This window comes from Ambystoma mexicanum, chromosome 11 (assembly GCF_040938575.1).
Source record: "Ambystoma mexicanum isolate Mex_15411 chromosome 11, UKY_AmexF1_1, whole genome shotgun sequence".
NCBI lineage: Eukaryota > Metazoa > Chordata > Amphibia > Caudata > Ambystomatidae > Ambystoma > Ambystoma mexicanum.
The window spans coordinates 707,307,807-707,328,524 of record NC_090934.1 but is presented as its reverse complement, the minus strand read 5'-3'; the positions used below and the strand labels follow the sequence as shown (position 1 = coordinate 707,328,524).

The window sequence follows — 20,718 nt, the reverse complement described above, 5'->3', positions numbered from 1 at the left end:
AATATTAATGTCCCCAGCACCCTAGCTATTGAAGTCACCTGAGGGTGTAGGTTGTAACTGTGGGCCATCCCAAAAGGGTCTTTACTGATTTAGAAACTAAGAGTGTGTAGTTTTGGAATGTATTTGTGTGTTGCTTTTATATTGCTCCCTTCTGAAGAAGGCTTATTCGAACTGACTGATAAATTATTAATGGTTTATTCAAGAAACCTTGTGTGTAAGTGTCTATTTGAATACTTGTCACTTTTAATCTATGTGCAACTCCCCTAGAGCTGAAATTGACCCCTCTTGAGATAGGCCTGGCTGCTCAACACACTACCAACCTGTGTAGTACAACCAAAGGTTGGGTTGCTATTGCCAGGAGGTCAGGGTTGTTGTAGTGTACCCAAAGGGTACTGCATACAATCGTGCCTAACAGCTGACACCGGTCAGGAAGATTTATCATAGATATGAACATCTTACCTAACAAGCTTTCGCAAGGAAGCCCACCAAAGACAAAAGACCTTGCATGACCTCTCCCCTCTCCTCCCTCCCCCCTCCTTTACCTATCGCCCCCCCCCCCGCCTCTCCCAAAACCACAAAGTAGGCAGAAGAAGGCTGAAGAAAGGGCCAGTCATCATGAGTTGGCAAAAAAAAATACAGCTACCATTTTAGGTCAATGGTGACCCATGTGTCCCTTACCGCAGCTGCGATAGCCTGCGTGTAAAGTTTACAAAACTTCAGCAAAAATCGTCCAATGACGCCAGCCACGCGGATAAACATGTCACTGTAAATAGAAAGTTACAAGAGAAGTGGGAAAAAGGATACATTATGTCCCATCAGCACTACACATAAGGTGGGTTGTGCTGATTCCACAAAATAAGTCGGGTAGGATAAAAAGTATCCCCTTGTCCTTGGTAACGTTTGTTATCACAAGGAAAAGATGAAGGATAGTTCAAGGAGCTCCCAGCAACACTGCACAGAAAGTGCTGCATACTGCAATAATAAATTGCAGATGCCTTAAAAGTAGCAGGAAAGCATGATGCCACAAAAAAGGCTCAACATAGTACCCAAAGGTAGAGTAAAAGAATGGTTGAGTGTGGAAAAAGATTTCCACTCACTAAGACGAATTGGTAAAAATCCAAGAGTCCAGCAAAAAGTGCTGGGGGACTCACAAGTGGGGAGAATTATACACAAAAAGGAAATTCTACCCAACAGTGTGACAATACTTACTTGTGATTTGTATATGCTTGGTGTAGAACTATTTTTATTTGATTGCTGTCTAACCCCAGTTATTGGTGTTGCTAAGTGTGGACTCATTGTAGCCCTAGAACACTCTTTTCCTGAAACTAAGCCTTGACTGCTCACCTACCTTACCTTGATTGGTTTTCGGTAACCTTTGTGTCTACTCGGTTTACCACAAATAGGGTGGCCTCCCAAAAACCTCCCATGAGGGTTGATTTGGGAAATTCATCTTACCACACCTTCAGACTTTAAATTAGGCCTGGCTAGGGGGAAAAGCCAGCAAAAGGGCTACCTCCTGTCGTAAAGTGGGCTTTCTACATAACACCAGCCACATCTGTGGTTTCAGATAATACTCTTTCTTGCTGATTGTCTGACATCACTTTAAGTTTCAGTAGAATGTATTGTTCATTTTTTATATGCTGCCCAAAGCAGGGCTGGGATTTGTGGCAGAGGTTTTGCAATAATTATAATCCTATTGGTTGTGTTTTTCATCATAATAGAAAATACATTAATTGTTTCTAATATTTATTCTTAATACAATGTTAATACAATGTTGCTTATATTATGCTTAGTTATTTCAGAGATGTCTTATGAAAGTTTTACACATCGATTTATGGAAGTGTTATCTTTCGTATGTAAGAGAGACCAAGGGAAAGCTTCCAAGTTATAAGTAAGTATAACATTAATTTCCAGGAGAATAGCAAACGTTTGTTGTCAAAGTTTGGCACGCTTCCTAAACTAATGCTCTTTTTAATCTCTTCATGTTTTTTCCACATATCTGCCAAGGGTTCTGAGGTTGTCTTTTGGGAAAATATGCTCCATTCGCTAATGAAATGGTTCCACAAGAGGTTTTGGTTTGTTTTTCTCAACCAGCTGCTTGAATGATATACGCTTTTTTTTGTGCTCGTACAATTCATATAAAATTAAATCCTTTTGTAGTATTGTTTGGGTAATTTAAAATTTTGATGACAAAGTGGACTCAATAGTATATATTCTAAGAATACACCAACCTGACCATGATGATCCTCATGTAAACATTTGAGAAGGTAACTTTGCCCATCACTACCTTGGAAAGTCTGATGTGATAAACTATTTGACAATTCCCATGCTCCCATTTTCTTCCTTCTCTGCAGAACAATTTATGGAAGAGGAGAAAACAATTTAGTGTACTACTTTCTATCTTTATGTATTTTTTGTGATTGAGCTTTCAATGACCTTTATTTCATGAAATATTTGATTGCCGGTACTGAAGTGCTAGGTCATAAGGGACTGAGATGGAGGTGAGCATTCCACCCACGGTTTCCAGCTGACACATGAAGAGAGAGGCTTGTTTGTGAGAATTCTCAGAAATTTGCTAATTCCCTTCTACCTTAGAGACCCTAAGCTCTTTTTGCTGGACTTTAGGACTTTTAATTTCTACCCTGGAGAGAGTGAGACCTTTTTCCCACTCTCATGTAATTTTCTTTGATTTAAACACTGTTTATATTGGTTTTAGAGGCTGACAAACTCCATTGGCATCTTCTTTTTACATTGTAACGCACAGCACCCTCAGTGCAGTGTCACAGAGAAATCCTTTGGATTTCCGCTAAGGTTTAAATACCTTCTCTTTGATAAACTGTTTCCAAGAGTAGTAAAGTGAATTTGACTTTAGTTGCATGTTTCTCTTTATAGACCCAGCACACACTATCTTGCAATAGGGTGGAGGAGGGGTTACTTAGTATCCCCTTTGTCTATCTTCTCATGTAACAGTTTTATGTTACTCTTTCTACAATTAACGGCTGGTGGCAGTGGTTTCTTTTTTCCTACCATTGTGTGTTTTTACCGCAGGCTGAATCCTCAGCTGCAGTATTGTATTGTTTATTTGTAGAACACGACGGGCCGTCAAGCAACTGTGCGCTTGCATGAAAATAGAATCTTAGGTTACAGGTACATGAATATTTAACATTTCTGATGTTACAAGATAACATAGCAAAAATGTCTTGTGTTACAGTATCACATGACTTAAGTGTAGGATATGTTACAATTTCAAATATTTACATTGAGTATACAGAGTATTCAGTACACTTGAGGCTTTAGCAGTCGTTGGTATGGAGCCAGAGTTTGACATTAGCTTTGAATACATGGAAGGAAGGAGTAGCTCTAAGTGAGTCTGGGATGGAGTTCCAAAGATGAGCTGCTAGAACTGGGAAGCTGGACCCTCCAGTTCTTTTCAGTTTAAAGTTGGGAATTTTGATGCTATTTGATTGGGCCCTTCTGTTGGGTCGTTCAGAGGTGTACTTTGTGAATTTCTCTGTGAGGTATGCAGGAGCTCTATTATTCAGACAGTTGTGTGTAATATTCAGAGTTTAAAGTTTGATACGGTCATTGATGGCCAGCCAGTTGACGGCTCTTCTTTGGTCAGATATGTGCTGTCCTTTGGGAAAACCTAATGCTGTCTAAAGGCATTGTTCTGCAGGGTTTGGAGTTTGTTGGTTTTGTGTTTACTTGTGCCTAGGTACAGTGCATTGCAGTAGTCTAATTTAGAGAGGCTGAGGGCTCGCGCTATGGTGGTACAGCTGTCTGTGGACAGGTATGGTTTGCAGGCGTGAATAAGTTTGCAGATGTAACTAGTTGCTGAGGCTGTTGCATTTACTTGCTTGTCGAGGGTGAGAGCTGAATCTAGGTAGAATTCTAGGGTTTTGACTTCCTTGGCTACCTTGATTTTGATACCGTCAATAGTGATGGATTTGTACAAATGGGATAATTTGTTATGATTACTGGTGGACCCTATGATTAAGAGCTCGCTCTTGTCATCGTTAAGACATAGGCCATGTGTAGCCATCCAGGTTTGAATGATTTGGTAGATTTTATTTATGAGGTTGGTGTCATTGTCATAGTCTCCTTGGATAGGGATAAGAATCTGGGTATCAGCGTAGTTGGTATATGAGGCCCCTAGTTTGTCCAAGATATCAAAGAGAGGCTTTGTAAAAATATTGTACAAAGTGGGGGAAACACATGACCCTTGTGAGACTCCACAGGTAATGGGGACTGGGTCTGCTGCTGACGTAGGTGAGAAGACTCTTATGGTTCTCTTATCCAAGAATGAGTTTGTCCATGCTGTGGCTTTTGTGGAGAAGTTGGCAGCCGATTTGAGGTGGTTACAGAGTACCTTGTGATCTACCAGGTCGAATGCGGCTGATGGGTCTAGGAGTAGGAGAATGGAAATGTCTCCTCTATCTTTGCGCTCATCTAGTTGGTTTTTTAGATCAAGGAGAGCCGTTTCGGTTCCATGTGTCGGTCTAAATCCTGATTGTATTGTCCCTAGTAGGTTGTTGATCACCAAGTAAGATTTGATCTGTAGATCTGCAGCTTTATCTAAGATTTCAAGGAGGAACGGGACAGTTGTTATGGGCCTATAGTTTGTTGGGACATTAGGGTCCAGGTTTACTTTCTTAGGAGAGGTAGTACCCAGGCATTTTTAAGGTTGGAAGGCACAGAGCATAATTTGAATGATGCATTAATAAATGATGTGACAAAAGGGGCTAGTTCATGTGCATCCTCTTTGATAATAGGGGCTGGACAGGTGTTGCCAAAGCATCGAGACGGTTTGAGAGACGTAATGATATTCTTAGTTTCCAAGATAGAAATGGCTCTAAAACTGAATTGGTTAAGAGGTTTGGTTTGGTTGGCGGCAAGTTCCTGAAGGATGGTTTCTTGCGTAGAGGGCAATGTTGTGGAGGGTGTATTTTTTGACCGATATTTTATCTTGCAACATTGCGATTTTGTTGCATAAAGCATTTTGAATGTTTGTGCACCAGGCTTTGTCTTTGGTACAAGAGTCTATGGGTGCAATTGGGGATTCCAATTCTCTCAGGATGGAGATTTCCCTGGTATTAGAATTCGCTTTTATGATTCTGTCGTTGAAGATCTTTTTTTTTTTAGCCTGAACGATTTTTTTGTAGCTGTTGGTGAGGGCAGTAAGGAGGTTTTTGTTGTAGGGAGAAGGGTTTTTCCTCCAGCAAGCTTCAGCATGTCGTTTCTCTTTGCGTAGAACATTTAGTGCAGGGGTGAACCATGTATTAAGATGGGCAATAGGTTTAGATTTGGTGAGCTTCAGCGGTGCAATGACGTCGATTGCTGAATTGATGGTATTGTTATACAGGTCAGCTAGATCGTTAGGGTTGGTGCTCAGGCTGGAGTGATTAGTAATAGGTTGGATCAGAGGGAGGAGGTTTGAAAGTGTTATATTTTTTTTGCAGCGGGTGAGGGCGGGAGGAGCATGTGGTTTAGTGGATTTAGGTTGGGGAAGGTCTGAAATGGTCAGTGAGATCAGATAGTGATCAGTCCATATGCAGGGCTCAATTGCCGTTATAAGGGAAATGTAATTGATATCTGCGACGCAGTCCAATGAGCGGCCTTTAGAATGCGTGGGTCCGTTATTCCATATGGTGAGGCCTGCTTCCAAAATAGTGTTGGCAATGGTGGAGGCTTTAGTGTCTTTTAGGTCATTGTAGCCTAAATTGAAATCGCCTAATAGGATGATTTGTGTTCCCGGTTTAACATTGGTGTTTAATAGGGTGGTTAAGTCTTCTTCAAATGTGCCTAGTGGACCAGGGGGTCTGTAGATAAGGTGCATCGTGATGGTGCGTGAGGCGGAGATTTCTAGTTTTAGGGAGAGTAGTTCAGCTGATAGCATGGTAATGCTAACTACCCATGGGTGCCTATTCTGTCAAAATGGCCTGGTCTTCTTTTTCCGCCATTTCTATTTGGAAAAGTCCTCCTTGAAATTTACTCTGCGCGCCAAACTAGGTTTGGTCCCTTTGTTCGTTTTGTCTTTGGCGGGATTCACTGGTGAAGTCTGTGTCTGGCAGGGCGGAAGTGCCCGAAACTGCCTGTGCTTAGTCCCCTTCGTTACAGGAATGCACCCAAAGGTGATTGACCGGATAGCTGTCCTTCGAGGACAGCCACCCTGCTGTGTGAGTGACAGCTAGGTTGTGAATGAATGGTAAAGACTTGCATAAAAGGGGAGGTCTTCTGGAAGGAAGGCAGTCGACCACTGGACAAAGGAACCGAAGAAAGAAACTGGAAGAGAAGTTTGCTGCACCTCCTGGACCATTGGTTTGCCCGGTGAAGCCCTGCTGCAGTGTTGAAGCTCATATTTTGACATCGACTAGAGAAATCCGGGGAAGGACGACTTCTCCCCTTGGCTTGGTGGGATCAATCGACTCCAAGACAAACTCGACTGAAAACCCTCTCTGCTGGCTGTACTTCCATTGTTGCTGTAGGAAGCGAGTGCCAAGGCACAGGAACACGAGAATAGAGTGCATTGGTTTTAAGCCGACCCGAGCTCCAGGAAGATCCTCCGGACTCGCTCGATGCAGGGCTGACCAAGCCTGAAGCACCTCAACAGAGTGCTGGACCCCAGAAGCAAGGAAAGTCCACAAGGTGTCCAAGAACTGCAGTAGTGCTATTTGTGAGTAGCTGAAACCGCAAAGTGCTGCTGATCTGAAATGCGCCCATTGCTGCTGCTGACCTTCGAGTCGTAGTGCAGGAGTCCCCAGACGTCCTCGCACTTGGCCCCACGACTGAGGCCCAGGGATAACAGTATCTGCACAAACTACAACAGGAACAGAAGCCAGCTGGAACCATTTCTTCAGACTTAAGGTACTGTTAACTAAGGGGTACTTATCTCTTGTGTGTAGCTTGGTTGCTCTCAGTTTAGACTTGCATTGGCTGCCTTTGGCAGAGTTGCTTGCAGCTTTGCCCTTCACAAGCCTCCAACAGTGATTTCTTTTTACAACAAACTCTTTAACATTGTGCAAGACTTTTCACCTACCTTCAAGAAGCACCTCAACTCCTGTTAGGCAAGATTGTATGCAGTACCCTTTGGGTGCACTACAACAACCCTGACCTCCTGGCAATAGGAACCTAACATTTGTTATACGTCTGTACGACACAGGTTGGTAGCGTGTTGAGCAGTCAGGCTCATCTCAAGAGGGGTCAATGTGAGCTGTAGGGGAGTTGCACAGAGATTCACAGTGACAAGTATTCAAATAAATTCTTACAAGGTTTCTTGATTAAACAATTAATTTATTTACCAGTCAGAGTAAGCCTTCTTCAGAAGGGGGCAATATAATGGTAACACACAAATACACTTCAAAACACACACTCTTAATATTTCTAAATCAGTAAGTACCCTTTTGGGATGACCCACAGGCACTACCTACACCCTCAAATGGCTTCAATAGTTAGGGTGCTGGGGACATTAATATATCACTTTTGATTTTAGAATACTCTACAGAGGAGTGTCAAAGAAGAGGTTTCGGAATAAGACCAGTATTCACACAATTATTCTTAAGCAGGTAAGTACTTTGAAAATAACCCAAATGCAAAGTCAGTTAACCCCTTCCCGGAAGAAAGACACAACACCTAAGCAGAGGAGAGAAGAGTCATTCAGGGAGCCAGGCCAGCCAATGTTAAGTCAGCAAAAGTCAAGGTGAGCTGAAGCACTTCTTGCAAGTACGTAAAAGTCTTGCACCATTTTTTGAAAGTCTTTGTAGAATAAGAAGAAATCAAAGTAGGGCCACAAGCTGATTAGGCTTGTGAGGTAAAGAAGCTGGCAGCAACTCTACATATGCAACCAACTTCCTGCCCCCACCAGACACCCTGGATCCAGAAGTCCCTTTCACTCGTGAATCCCGTCAAAGGCAAAACTAACAAAGGGACCAAACCTAGTTTGGCGCGCAGAGTCAATCTCAAGAAGGACCTTTCCACAAAGAAATGGTGAAAAAAGACGGGGCCATTTTGACAAACATGGCACCCTTGGGTCCCTTACTGCAGCTGCGAAAGCAGCTTGCGGTAAATGCACACCATGGTAGTTAAAAGTAAACCACTGCCACCAGCTATTCATCGAGGAAAGGGTAACATAAAATTATTACATGAAAATCTCGACAAAGGGGATACTAAGTAACCCCTCTTGAGTCTAGTGGGTCTCACCAGGCTGTGGGTCAAGGTTGTTGTTTTCGGAGTCCCCAGGTCGATTGGAAGGAACGGCTACAGCAGGCTCTTGTTTCACAGCAGGCTCTCCGGTCGCTGGAAATCGTCTCAGCCGCTTTTCAGTTAGTGGTCGACTGGTCTTCAGCTTCCAGGTTCGCAGTATTTAGCAGGATCTACAGCACAACTTCTGCATTCTGTCTCTGTATTTTACAACAAGGGACGGTCTGGTTGTCCAATCAGGACAGCCAGTCCCCTACTGGGATTTGTCCCCATACGGGCAAGGAGGAAGACAAAGTGCTTTGGAGTTTTGGACAACTCCCTCGCTTCCTTGCCCTCACAGAAAGACTGGAGTCTGGGCGGGGAGTCCTGCCGAAATAAAACTCGCACAAAGGAATTTGCCACCCTGGATGTCAGGGGAAGGAACAAGAAAGGACCAAGACTAAAATGGCAAAAAAAAGCAGACGGGTGCCATTTTGGTCAAATGAGTACCGTTAAGTGCCTTTACTGCAGCTGTGAATTGAACACAGCCTGTGGTAAAGGTGCACCAAATAAATACAAGGTATCACTGCCGCCAGCCATTGAAGCTAATCTTGTCCCTGTAACAGAATTGTTCCAGTATTTGTCTGAAAGGGGATACGTTGTATCTCCCCAGCACTCCGCATAATGTGGGGGGTGCTGGTCTCACCTAACAAAATGTAAAAGGGATCCAAAAAACCTTTCTACCCTTGGGAACTGTAGTTCACTCAAGGTTAACCAGAGAAAGTTAAAAGGGGAGCCCCTAGAGCAACCCAGCAACAGGCATGTATTGCCAAAAGGTTGTTAAAGAGGTTAACTTTAAAAAGACACTATGGAGAGTCAAAGAAATGACACCCATAAAAAGAGTAAAAAGATTCTGTGGGTGTGGAAAAAGGATCCCACTCAGAGGTATTAAGGAAAACATCCTACTAGTGAAGCAAAACGTTCTGGGGTTGACACAGGTCAGGAAGATGTATCATTTCTATGACAATCTTATCTAACAACTCCCCTGGCACAGCATCCACTCTTTTTTTTTTTTTTCTTTTTTTTTTTTTTTCTTTTTTTTTTTTATTCACCTCTGCACCCCTATCTCTCTTCTGCACCTCTATCCCTCTCCATTCTCCCTTCTCGTCCAACCCACTCTACTGGACACACTCTGGACGCCCTCGTCCACTACTACCGACCGCCCTCATCTCCCCTGGTCACCCCTCTTTTGATCTGACCACTCTCTTCTCTCCTCCCACTTGGGTCCTTATGGCCTTATGACCACTCCTCCAAAAGCCCTGCCAACCTCGTTCACTAACATCCGGCGGATGAAACTAGTGTCAGCTGCTGCCTTCACTTCCTCCTTTATCCCCCCTTGCCCTCCCAACTCTGACTCTACCTCTGACACTGCTCTCAGCAACTTCCACCTGTCCATCACCAACACCCTTGACATTCTTGCCCTAGTCATGTGGATCTGCTTGAAACCCACCTCTAAGCGCAACACCTGGTACGACTCTGAACTTGCAGGCCTGAAACAAAAGTGCAGAGCTGCAGAGTGGAGTGGCAAACCTCAGGCTCATCTTCTGCAAACTGGCCTGCCGCCTGCTCCAAAGGCATTACAGACTGTATCCGTGCCAAGATAAGGGCCCGCATTCAGGCAAAGGTATCAGGCGCAGCCAAAAATACTGCTGAACATTTCAAAACATGCAGGTAACTTTCCAATCCTTATGCAGTATCCTCCTTCCCTATTCCTTCTCAGGCCCTCTGCAACGCACTTACCACTCACTTCATCCACAAAACTCAGGACATCCTGAACAGCCTTGTCACTCACTCTCCCAACCCATACCTAACCCCCTGCCTCCCTTGGCTACTCACCCTCCTCCTTCACCCTTGTCTCACTGGAAAAAGTCACCTGCGTTGTCCGCTCCATGAAGGTCTCTTCCAAATAGGTTTCCACTTGCTCATCCAGAACCATCAAGGAAAACAATCGCTCTCTCGCCCCTGCACTTGCTGATCTGTTACCACTCCATTGCTATGGGTTCTTTCCCCTCCTCCCTCAAGCACTCCCTTGTGCGCCAGGGACATCATTTAGGGGTCGCCAGAGGTCGCAACTGCGACCTCTGAGGTCTCCCTTGCGACCTCTGAGGTCTCCCTTGCGACCTCTGAGGTCTCCCTTGCGACCTCTGAGGTCTCCCTTGCGACCTCTGAGGTCTCCCTTGCGACCTCTGTCTTAAAAAAAAAAAAAACAAACGAAAAAATCGAACTTTTTTTCTTTTTTTTTTTGGTAATGCAAGCTCCTGGGCTGTGGCCAGCACCATGTGGCTCTTTACTTCTGCAGTGGCTGGCTTTCTTGTTCAGGCCCCTTTAAAAAAAAAAAATAAGAAAAATAAGAACAGGAGTGCCACAAGTCTAACATTTTCAGCACTTACCCTAAATAAGAAAGAATAGGAATACCAAATAATGTGTCTTTCTGGAATTATATACTATAATTGCTAGACTCATCAAAGGTTTATTTCAGGTACACTTCGGGGGGCGAGTCACTGATTTAGTCTGTTCTTAAATGCCTCAACTCAGTCTTTCATCCTTCTGAGGTCGATAAATGAGTACCAACACAGGTTGGGTGATATTGGGTATACATTTTTTCTATATAAAGCACTTAAGCATATTAGTGCTATATAATAACACATCATTATCATTTGGTCATGGACGTCTGCTTGCATTCACAGTATTTTAGTAATATGGGCCTATGGACACTGATCTTAACGATACATATGGCGATCCATTCTTGTATGAAATGTACTTCACATTATAGTTATATAGTTACCATATTTTTGCGTAGTGTACAATGCTATGTGATGCCACTTCCTTTTTTTGTCAACGGGTGAAAGGTCGTGTTCCATCGCTTCCCGCACTATCACTTCGGGGCGGAGCTGATGACATCACTTTCTGTGATGTCATCAGGGGGTCAAGGGGGTCAAGGGTCGTGTGATGTCACTTCCGCTACCCCTGGCATTTTGGTGAAATGACGGCCCTGTTGTGTGCCCCCTCCTTTAAAAAAAACATCAGCAGACCCTTCCTGTCCAGCCAACTACTGCCCTATCTCCATCACCCCCTTCCTGGGGAAACTGCTGGAGAAGTTGGCCCTGTCCCATCTCAACTCTCAACTGTCAAACTGAACTTGGTGGTGGTCTGCACGACCATCAATCTGGATTCCGAGCATCCAGAGGCACGGAAACTCTGCTTATGAAAACCTGTGAAGAACTGCTTGCATCCCTGAATTCCAACTCCCCTGCTGTCCTCATCCTTGTTGATCTCTCCTCTGCATTTGACATGGTCAACCACTCCATCCTCATACAATGGCTCCATGACACCCTTGGTATCTCGGAGCGGACACAGGACTGCCTGACCACATTCTTTACTGACTGCTCCTCACAAGTCATCCTGGGCACCTTCTCCTCTCCTACTTCCTTCTCCACCGATGGTGTCCTCCAGGGCTCTATTCTCTCAACTTTGCTATTTAACATCTGTCGTACTCAGCTGGCACTCCTCATCACCTCCTTCTCCCCCAACTTCCAGTGTTATGCTGATGACACACAACTCTTCAAACTTCCTGCTGACCCTTTTTCACCTGCCATCCAGGTCTGGTGCACTTCCAATGATCTCTGGCTCAATGGCAGCAAAACGGAGATCCTTCCGATTGTGACCCCCCCACGCCCCGCACCAACTTCTTCCCTTCACTCTGGCCTTTTTCCATGGGCTCTCCCTCTGCTCCCTCTTCTGAAACCAGAAACCTCTGCGTCATCTTCGACTCCTCTCTCCTTCCTCCCTCACACTCAGGACATTGCCAAGAAGTCCCACTTTCAGCTCTTCCTTCTCAAAGGAATCCTACCTTTTCTCACCTACCCCCAAAAGCTCAATGTTACCCAAGCCGTTGTTCTCACTAGGCTTGTCTGTTGCAATAGCCTCTACCTTCTCCCACTCTGCGACCCCTCCAGCTAATCCAGAATAGGGCAGCAAGACTTATCCTTTGCCTCAAGCCCAGGGACCGCATCTCTCCTGCCCTAAAGTCTTCACTGGCAACCGGTTGCCCCGCAGATAAAATTCAAATCCCTCAATTATCCGTAAGGCTGTCTGGAGCCGGGGACCACACTATCTGCAACTCTTACTAAATATTCCCCCTCCAGACCTTTGCACTCCTCTGCCACCAACTCCTTGTGTGTACAGCGTTTCGATAAAAACAGAGGGCAGGAGGTTGGTGGCTTTCCTCAGCTGGCTCCCTTCTTTGGAACAGCCCCCCCCTCCCTCTTTGTCTTGAGCTTGACTTTCTTAAATTCTGGAAGATCCTCAAGACCTTCCTCTTCACCCCCACTTCCCCCACAACCTCATCTGCTAATCTCACAGTTGCTTGTTAGGTGTTCAGAGCCCTTATGAAATCCTCTGGGCCCTGATCTCCCACACCGAATCACCCCAGCTTCTGTATCAGCACTTACCTCGGCTTACCCTCCACCCTTGGAGGCTTGCACGTACATTACATTGTACTTGACCTGTCCTCACCCATGAGTACCCCAGCACCTATCCCATTCCCTCTCCCTTCTGCACTTACACATTCTGAACACTCACAAGGCATAGGTTCGAAAGTATTTTAAATGTTTCTCATCCCTTGTCCCCTCCCTGTTGCCCTGGGGGAGCTTTGAAACAGTATTTACTTCCTGTATAAGTGCCTAACAAGTGAAAAATGTATTAAACATAAATATTAGTTACTTTTCAGATCAGTGGAACACAGACTGAGGTAAGCAATAACTTATTTATTTTAGGGTGTCACACTGCGAACACAAGATAAGTAAAACCTATATTTTAAAAGGTGCTATCAGCAACTTAAAGGTAGGTATAAACCGAAGACCGTTTAAGTATCTGTATAAAACAGATCAGGGAAAGCAAAACCCAATGTTGTACATTACGAATGACTCCATGTTATTCTAGGTAAGTAGAACCCGGCAAGGACAGCCACCCTGCTGGGTGAGTGACAGCTAGGCTGGAATGAATGGGAGAGAACTGAATAAAAGACGAGTCTTTTGGCTTGAAAGGCAGTCTCGACCACTGGATGAAGGAACGGAAGAAGAGCTTGAAGAGGACTCCTGTTGCAACTCCTGGCTGTTGGTTTGCCCGGTGAAGCCCTGCTGCAGTGCCAAATCGCCAAGTTCGCATCGACAGAGAAGCCCCTGCAAGGATGACTTGTCCCCTTGATTTGGTGCGACCAATCAACTCCAAAGTAAGCCACCTGGACTTCCATCTCAGAGCTGGTTGAATTTCCACAGAGTGCTGCTGGAAACCGCATAGCCAGGGAGAGGAACACCAGATTGTGTGTGTTGCTTTTGAGCTGGCCTAGAGCTTTTGGAAGATCCTCCGGACTCCTAGGAAGCAGGACGGACCGAGCCTGAGCCCCCTCAACAGAGTGTGGGACCCCAGAAGCAAGGAAGAATCACCTCAACGGCCAGGAACCGCAGTATTGCTATTTGCAGTAGTCGCAAGGAGCTGAAACTTGAAACGGACACTGAAAGTGAAGTTTGCCAGTTGCCAGTTTTGACATTCCCAGTGCATTGCAGGAGTCCCTCGACGTCCTCCCTCTTGTCCCCACGACTGAGGCCCAGGAACAGTGAGATCTGCAGAGCTGCACAGGAACAGAAATTATCAGCCGCATCTTTTCTTCATTTCTAAGGTACTGTAAAACAAGAGGGAACTTGCCTCTTACTGTAGAGTTGCTTTGAAACTTCTACAACTCACAAGCCTAATCAGCTTGTAGCCCTACATTTGATTCTTCTTTTCATCAGACTCCTAAGAACCTGTGCAAAAACATTTCCAGTTACTTACCAGAAGTGCTTCATCCTATACAAGACTTTTGCCCATTGACTTTGGCTTAGCCTATTGCATTGCATGATTCTTCTTTAGGGATCTGAAAGTATTTGCCTCTTAAGACTATTTGTGATCTCTTGTGTTCTAATAACCTTTACCTTTTACCAACTTCTAAAAATATTCTGAATGCCAACAGTAAGGTATTAATGTCCCCAGTACCCTAGTTATTGAAGTCACCTGTGGGTGTAGGTTGTCTGTGGGCCATCCCAAAAGGGTCTTAACTGGTTCAGAATCTTAGTGTACAGTAGTGAAGTGTATTTGTGTGTTACTAGTATATTGCTCCCTTATGAAGGCTTTATAACTGACTAATTATTGTTTATGCAAGAAACCTTGAGTGTAAGAGTTTATTTGAATACCCGTAACTGAATCTTTGTGACTCCACTACAGCTCCCATTTCCCCTCTTGAGATAAGCCTGGCTGGTCAACACGCTACCAAAACTGTGTAGTACAAGCTTATACTAAAGGTTGGGTTTCCTATACCTGTAGTCAGTTGTTTGTAGTGTTCCCAGAGGGTACTACATACAAACTTTGCCTAACACTTCCCCTCACATCCAGGGTGGGAAATTCCTTTGTGTGATTTTTATCTTTGATGGGAGTCCCCTGGACTCCTGGCCCAGGCTCCAGTCTGTCTGTGCGGGCAGAAAGCGAGGGAGGAGTCAAACTCCACAGCCCTTTGTTTTATGCCTTGCTTGAATGGGGACAAATCCCAGTGGGGGGGGCTGGCTGTCCTGATTGGACAACCAGACCGCCCCTTCTTGTAAAATGCGGGGAGAGAATGCAGAGGTTGTGCTGTAATTCCTGATACTGCAAACCTGGAAGCTGAAGACATGTCGACCACTGGTACTTAAACCGAAGAGGATGACAAAGGAAAAAACAGCGGAAACGATTTCCAGCGACTGGTGAGCCTGCTGTGTAACCGGAGCCTGCTGTAGACTTTCCTTCCAATCGACCTGGGGACTCCGGAAACGATGACCCAGAGCCTGGTGAGACCCACTAAACTCAAGAAGACCTGCATTTTGAGCCATCCCACGCGTTGCTGCGACCTTGCGTTGTTGCAATACCCCAATACCTTGGGACCTCAAGCCATCCTGCGGTGCACGCTCTTCCGAATTCCACATATCACTGAAACGTCGTAGGCATCCTGGTGGATTTCCAGAGACACGAAGCCGCGAGGGAAACCTTGCCTAGAGCCTTCTCTTTCGAACCCTGCTGCAAAGTCCCTTCTGAGGTCTTGTTTTCAGTCTCCACAACAAGGAATCCACTGACCGGTTATTTGGCTGCAGACCCTGAAGTTCTCCTGCTGCAAAATCTTCTTCAATGCTGAGGTACTGTTGGCTTTGGTATGTACTTACCTTAAGCCTGTTCGGATTTCTGTGTAGCTGTGGGTTGTTTTCTGTGATGGGGAGGCCTCTAATCCAGTGCACCCAGTCCCACTGCTAGAATCCTGCTGGGGTGTCTTCTGCGAAACCCCTGGACTCTCTTCTAACCTTAGAAGTAAAGTACTCACCTGTTTGCCCAGTTTTCCTAAGGAACTCTGACTAAAGAACCTATTATGACACCGCCTATTGATCACTAGTCCTAGTGACCCCCCCTTCTGCCACTGAGAACACTCCTGCTCCAAGAATAAGGGAAAGACTGCCAAGGCATTGGGACTTCTGCCTAGAAAAGAAAATAAGTGTTTAAAAGTTATTTACTTGTAAAGAGCTGGTTGGTAACTGTAATTCTAAGAGTGAACAGTTAAAAACATTCTTACTGAGCTTGAATGTGTGAAGCACTATTTTTTTAAAGTATGGTTAACATCTTTTCTTCCTTAGCAACTGTTTTGCCAGTCTAATAGAAAGATGTGAAGGTATTTTACTCTCCTGTGATTAGGTTGTGCCTCTTCCCGAAAGTAAAGTGTTGGTATCCCCAGATTAGTCCTTTCAGGATAATTGTAGGAGTGTCGCCCAACTGGGTCTTGCTTCCCCGGACTTGATGTGAGCCTGTCCAGAATAAGTCTACATTAGGTTGTTGCCTACCTAGAATAGCTGAGTCACTCAGAAAAAGTGACACATTGGGTTTTACTTTCCCCTTCATTGTGAGGTTAAACTAGTATGCAGGTTTTGCTTCCCTTGTGTTGGCTGTGTGCCATCCAAGAATAAGATACAAGAGTTACTGCTTACCTCAATCTGGGGTTCCCTGATTTCTAAAGCACCTGTAATTGTACATTAAATCCTTAGGTTTCACCTAGTATAACTGTCTGTTATGACAAAAGTAGTTATAGGTTTTTACTGCCCCTAGAGTAAGTGTTCCACTATTCACAAAGTTTTTTGTCCAGTTGACCGATTAAGTGATTTGTACTGAGAATCATTATACAACTGGAAGGGACTACTGCCCTAGCATTACTGAATGTATTTGTAAGAAGTAACCATTGGTTTTTACTCCCTAAGAATAGGCTTGACCTATACTGAATGTCTATGAAAAGGTTTTGATGCCCCAAGAACTACTGTTAGGTATTTCAAATAAGGTCTATACTTAGGTTTGTGTGCTTTCAAGTATAGTGTTGTTTTTATACTGTGATTTCATATAATGTGTTAGTACTTATCTTACTCCTACGTCCCGTCCCCTTTCCTCCATACTTACGGGACATTCCTCCGTCCTGTGGGACGGGACCGGAGCACTTTGTAAAAGCATCCCAAATAATTTGCAAAATTGTTAGTCCTTCCTCTCTTTGCACGCAGGGTACGGCATGCGGCTGTAACCCCGCCCATTTTAGCTCCGCCCTGTGCATCGCCCATCAGTCCTTTTCTTCGCTCGTTCGGGACTGGACGCACTTGCATCTGCAGAAGAATTTCTTCCTTTTTTCCTCCTCTCTGGCTCTCGCTAGCGATCGCCTAGTAGTCTGTGTATGTCGTTTAACCTAGACATTCCAAATTGTAACTTGTGTCAGCAGCGCTTCGCGTGGGTGGACCCCCATCCTCTTTGTTTAGAGTGCTTGGGTCCCGATCACCGTTGGGACTCCTGTTTCTATCGTGATTCCCTTTCGGTCCAGGCCCTTCAACGTCGGTTAGAACGGTGGGAGGTGGTGTTTCACCGCACTCCTCCTATGCATTTTCAATCCTTCATCGACGAAAAGAAGAAACGCCCGGTGAGTAATTTACTTTTCAGAGCACCCCGGCCCGTGGGACTCCTTCCCCGGGTCTTCCCGGGCCGGCAGGAGAGTCGGCCGCTCTGTCACCAGGGCTTGCTCTGAGGTGCCTTCTGGGTCTAAAAAGTGTACCAGAGTTTTCTCTGAGGGTCTCCGTAAGGGGTCTGTGGACGCCGGAGTACAATCCGAGGCCCCTCCTGTGGGGGCTGCGTGTAGACCTACTTCTACTGAATCGCAGGGTACCGGAGCTTGCTCCGAGGCCTCCTTATCGGCTTCCCTCAAAAGTACCGGGGTGCGCCCCAAGGCCTTGGCTGGGCTTGGTAAGACCGAACGTATGTTTGAGGCCCGCTGTGATGAGGCTTCTACCGGACTCTGGTCCGAGGCTCCTCGTACAGAGGCTAAGGTAATCAACAGTTCTGAGAGGCCTGAGAAGGCTTTATCGGTGAAGGGTTTTTCCTCACCGTTCCCGCTCTTGTGGCGACACCAGAACCGTTGAGGGGGCTAATGGTGAGATTTTGAATCAAAGGTCCTCCTTTACCGGCAGAGCTGAGGTCCTTCCTGTTAAGGCTAGTTTGGCTATTGGTATGTCGCAGAAACATTCCAGGCCGCATAGTAACGGGTTCCTTGTGTAAAGGCTAAAATGAATACCCGTGATCCATCGACGGGGACCCCTGCTTCACTTCCACTCGTGCCGCAGTTCCCCTCAGGTGATGGCAAAATGGTGGGCATTTTATGCGCTTCCCCTAAAACTACGCCATTGGCCGCAGGTGTAGGGGTGGTTCTGTGGGTGAACATAAGGTTCCTTGTGCGCATCCTTTACGTCCAGTTTATGACTGGAAAGCTTGGATGCCTATTCCGCACAACATCTTGTTGCCTGTGGGTTCGGCACCCTTGATTTATGTGGACACCTCTGGGGGTGGGCCTGTTTGGCAACCCTTTCCTCTGCGTCCCTGGAATTATCCTCCTCATGAGAGGCCTCCTCCGGCAGCTCCAAAGCCTTCTCCGGAGGACACTTTTTTCGGCATGTTTCAGACGCTCATGCGTACCGACCCCATGAGGGAGTATTTCAAGGGCCTTTTTAGGGAAATATGCCCGCCTGTGCCTCTGGCTCCACCCGCGCCAGTGGTTCCGCTGGCGCCGCCTTTGCCTGCGGTGCCTACCCCTACCCTTCCGCCCTTGGTCCCGTTGTCCCCGGTGGACAAGGCGGTGCCCGACTTAGTACAGCAAGACCCTGACCTGTCGGATGATGCGCAGGGCGATCAGGACAGCGAAGACCAGCCCCGCTCTATTCGAGCTTTCCACGACCGAGTGCTGGACATGTGTCTATTGGATGTTCCAGTGCCCGAGGCACCCGCTCCGCAGGAGGGGGTGCTTTCGGGGACGTTCACCTTATCTCCTTCGGAGCGTACTGGCCTGTTCTTGCAGAAGGACATTTTGGCCGAGGTCCGTAGAGTCTGGGAGAAGCCTCACTCTGGACTTTTCGTCAATAAGATAATTGACGCGAGATACAGGCTGCATTCTTCGGAAGAGGTGGCCCTGGCATCTTGTCCACCCCCCTCCTCCACAGTGGTGGCTGCGGCCACTTTACAGTCCAGGCCTGCAGCATCCTCTTCTTCGACGGCTACTCGGGTCCTGGGGAAAGAGGACCAGCTCCTCGACTCCCTTGGGAGGAAGGTTTTTGCTAACTCAGCCCTGCAGCTCCGGCAGGCCAATGCAGAATTGGTGTTAGCGGGAGCGAATATGAAAATGTGGAAAGGTCTGTCGGAGTTCGAGGAATTCATTCCGGTCGAGAAGCTGGAGGACTTTTAAGGCGGGTTTGTCCGATGCCATAGTCTTGGCCCAGGATCTGTTGGAGGCCGCGGCTCATCACATCGACTTCGGGGCCTTATGCTGGGAGTTGATACCTCTCGACAGGCGTGGTTACATGCCACCAAGTTCTCAAAGGAGGTGCAGGACAAGGTGTTGGACCTGCCGTTTGATGGTAAGCTTTTCCATTCCACAACGGATGTGGAACTGACTAAAACGAAGGATAGCACCCAGACAGCTAAGTCTTTGTCTGTCCTGGTTAAAACTCCTTTTAGAACCCAGACACCGTTGTTGCATAGTCGGCCCTCCTCTGGCTTCAGGGGGTTTCTAGATCGGAAATCCCGCAGATCGGATACCCCTTTGGGTAATAACTGCTGGAGGCAGCAACGGACTCGGTTTTTCTCCCGCTCCTCAGCCGCCTCCTCAGGTTCAGGTGGTAACACCACTGAGAAGCCTGCCAAATGAGGGTTCTCCTCACTCGCACGAGACTCCGGTGGGAGGACGCATTGCGTCTAATTGGAAGGCGTGGCAGACCATCACCGAGGACCGGTGGGTGTTGTCAGTCGCTCGGACAGGCTTCCGCTTACCCGTACCCCCTTCCCCACCCGTCAACCCTCCTTTCCAACAGTCTGGGTCGTCCTCCCTAAAAGCCGAGGTTCAGAAATTGCTGGACCTCAGAGCTGTGGAACCTGTTCCCCTTGGGTAACGTGGGGAGGGCTTCTACTCCCGGCTGTTTACGGTGCCCAAACCCAACAGGCTGGCCTGTGCACCATCCTAGACCTTTCCCAGTTCAATCTTTTCCTACACCAAGAGAAATTCAAGACGATCACGCCCGGCCAAATATGGTCCTCTTTGCAGATGGGCAATTGGCTCAGCGTGGTGGACCTTCAGGATGTGTACATGCATATTCTGATCTGGAATCCACACAGGAGATATCTCCGTTTCTCTGTGGGAGAGGAGCACTTCCCGTTTCGAATGCTCCTTTTGGCCTCAGCTCGGCGCTGCGTGTCTTCACAAAGATGTCGGTGATTGCTGCCTATCTTCGTCTGCAGAGTATCCATGTGTGTCCGTATTTGGACGACAGGCTCTTACGCAGCCCTTGCCCGTTGAAAGCGGCGTGCAATCTTCAGTCTCTCCTTCAGCTCCTGTTCCATCTTGGGCTGTCGGTGAACTGGTGGAAATCTTCATGACGGTCTGGCAGGACTTGATTTTCCTGGGTTTTCGCTGGAACACGATCGACTGCAGAGTGTACCTGACCGGGGACAGAATGGCGGATCTGTTGGCCACGTGTCAGATGCTTGCGCAGTTGGAGAGCATGTCGGCCTGGTGGTTCCAGAGGCTTCTGGGCCTCATGGCCTCGTGCGTATTGGCTCTTCCTCTTGCTCGTCTCAAGATGAGGCGCACTCAGATAGCTCTTCAGAGTTCTTGGCGTCAGGCTGTGGATCCGGACTCCAAGTTGATATTGATTCCTGGCTTCCATGAGAGCGGACCTGGAGTGGTGGTCGTTTCTCAGCAACCTGTCGGTGGGTGTGAGTTTTCAGGACCCAGCCCCTATGATGACGGTCACGACTGACTCCTCCCTTCTGGGGTGGGGTGCGACATTCGATCTTCTTCAGGTCTCGGATCTTTGGTCGCCTCAGGACGAGTTCCTCCACATAAATCTGGAGCTTCTGGCGATC

The 20,718-nt window shown here is 46.7% G+C and overlaps 1 protein-coding gene across 1 annotated transcript in view; it reads left to right on the top strand.

Moving 5' to 3' along the window:
* CSTF3 (cleavage stimulation factor subunit 3) overlaps positions 1-20,718 on the top strand; it is a 731,385-nt gene that overhangs the window by 359,046 nt on the left and 351,621 nt on the right. Inside the window, exon 5 of the mRNA XM_069623577.1 lies at positions 1,794-1,891. Coding sequence (XP_069479678.1) covers positions 1,794-1,891 — 98 coding nt within the window. The remainder of the gene's footprint in view (positions 1-1,793; positions 1,892-20,718) is intronic.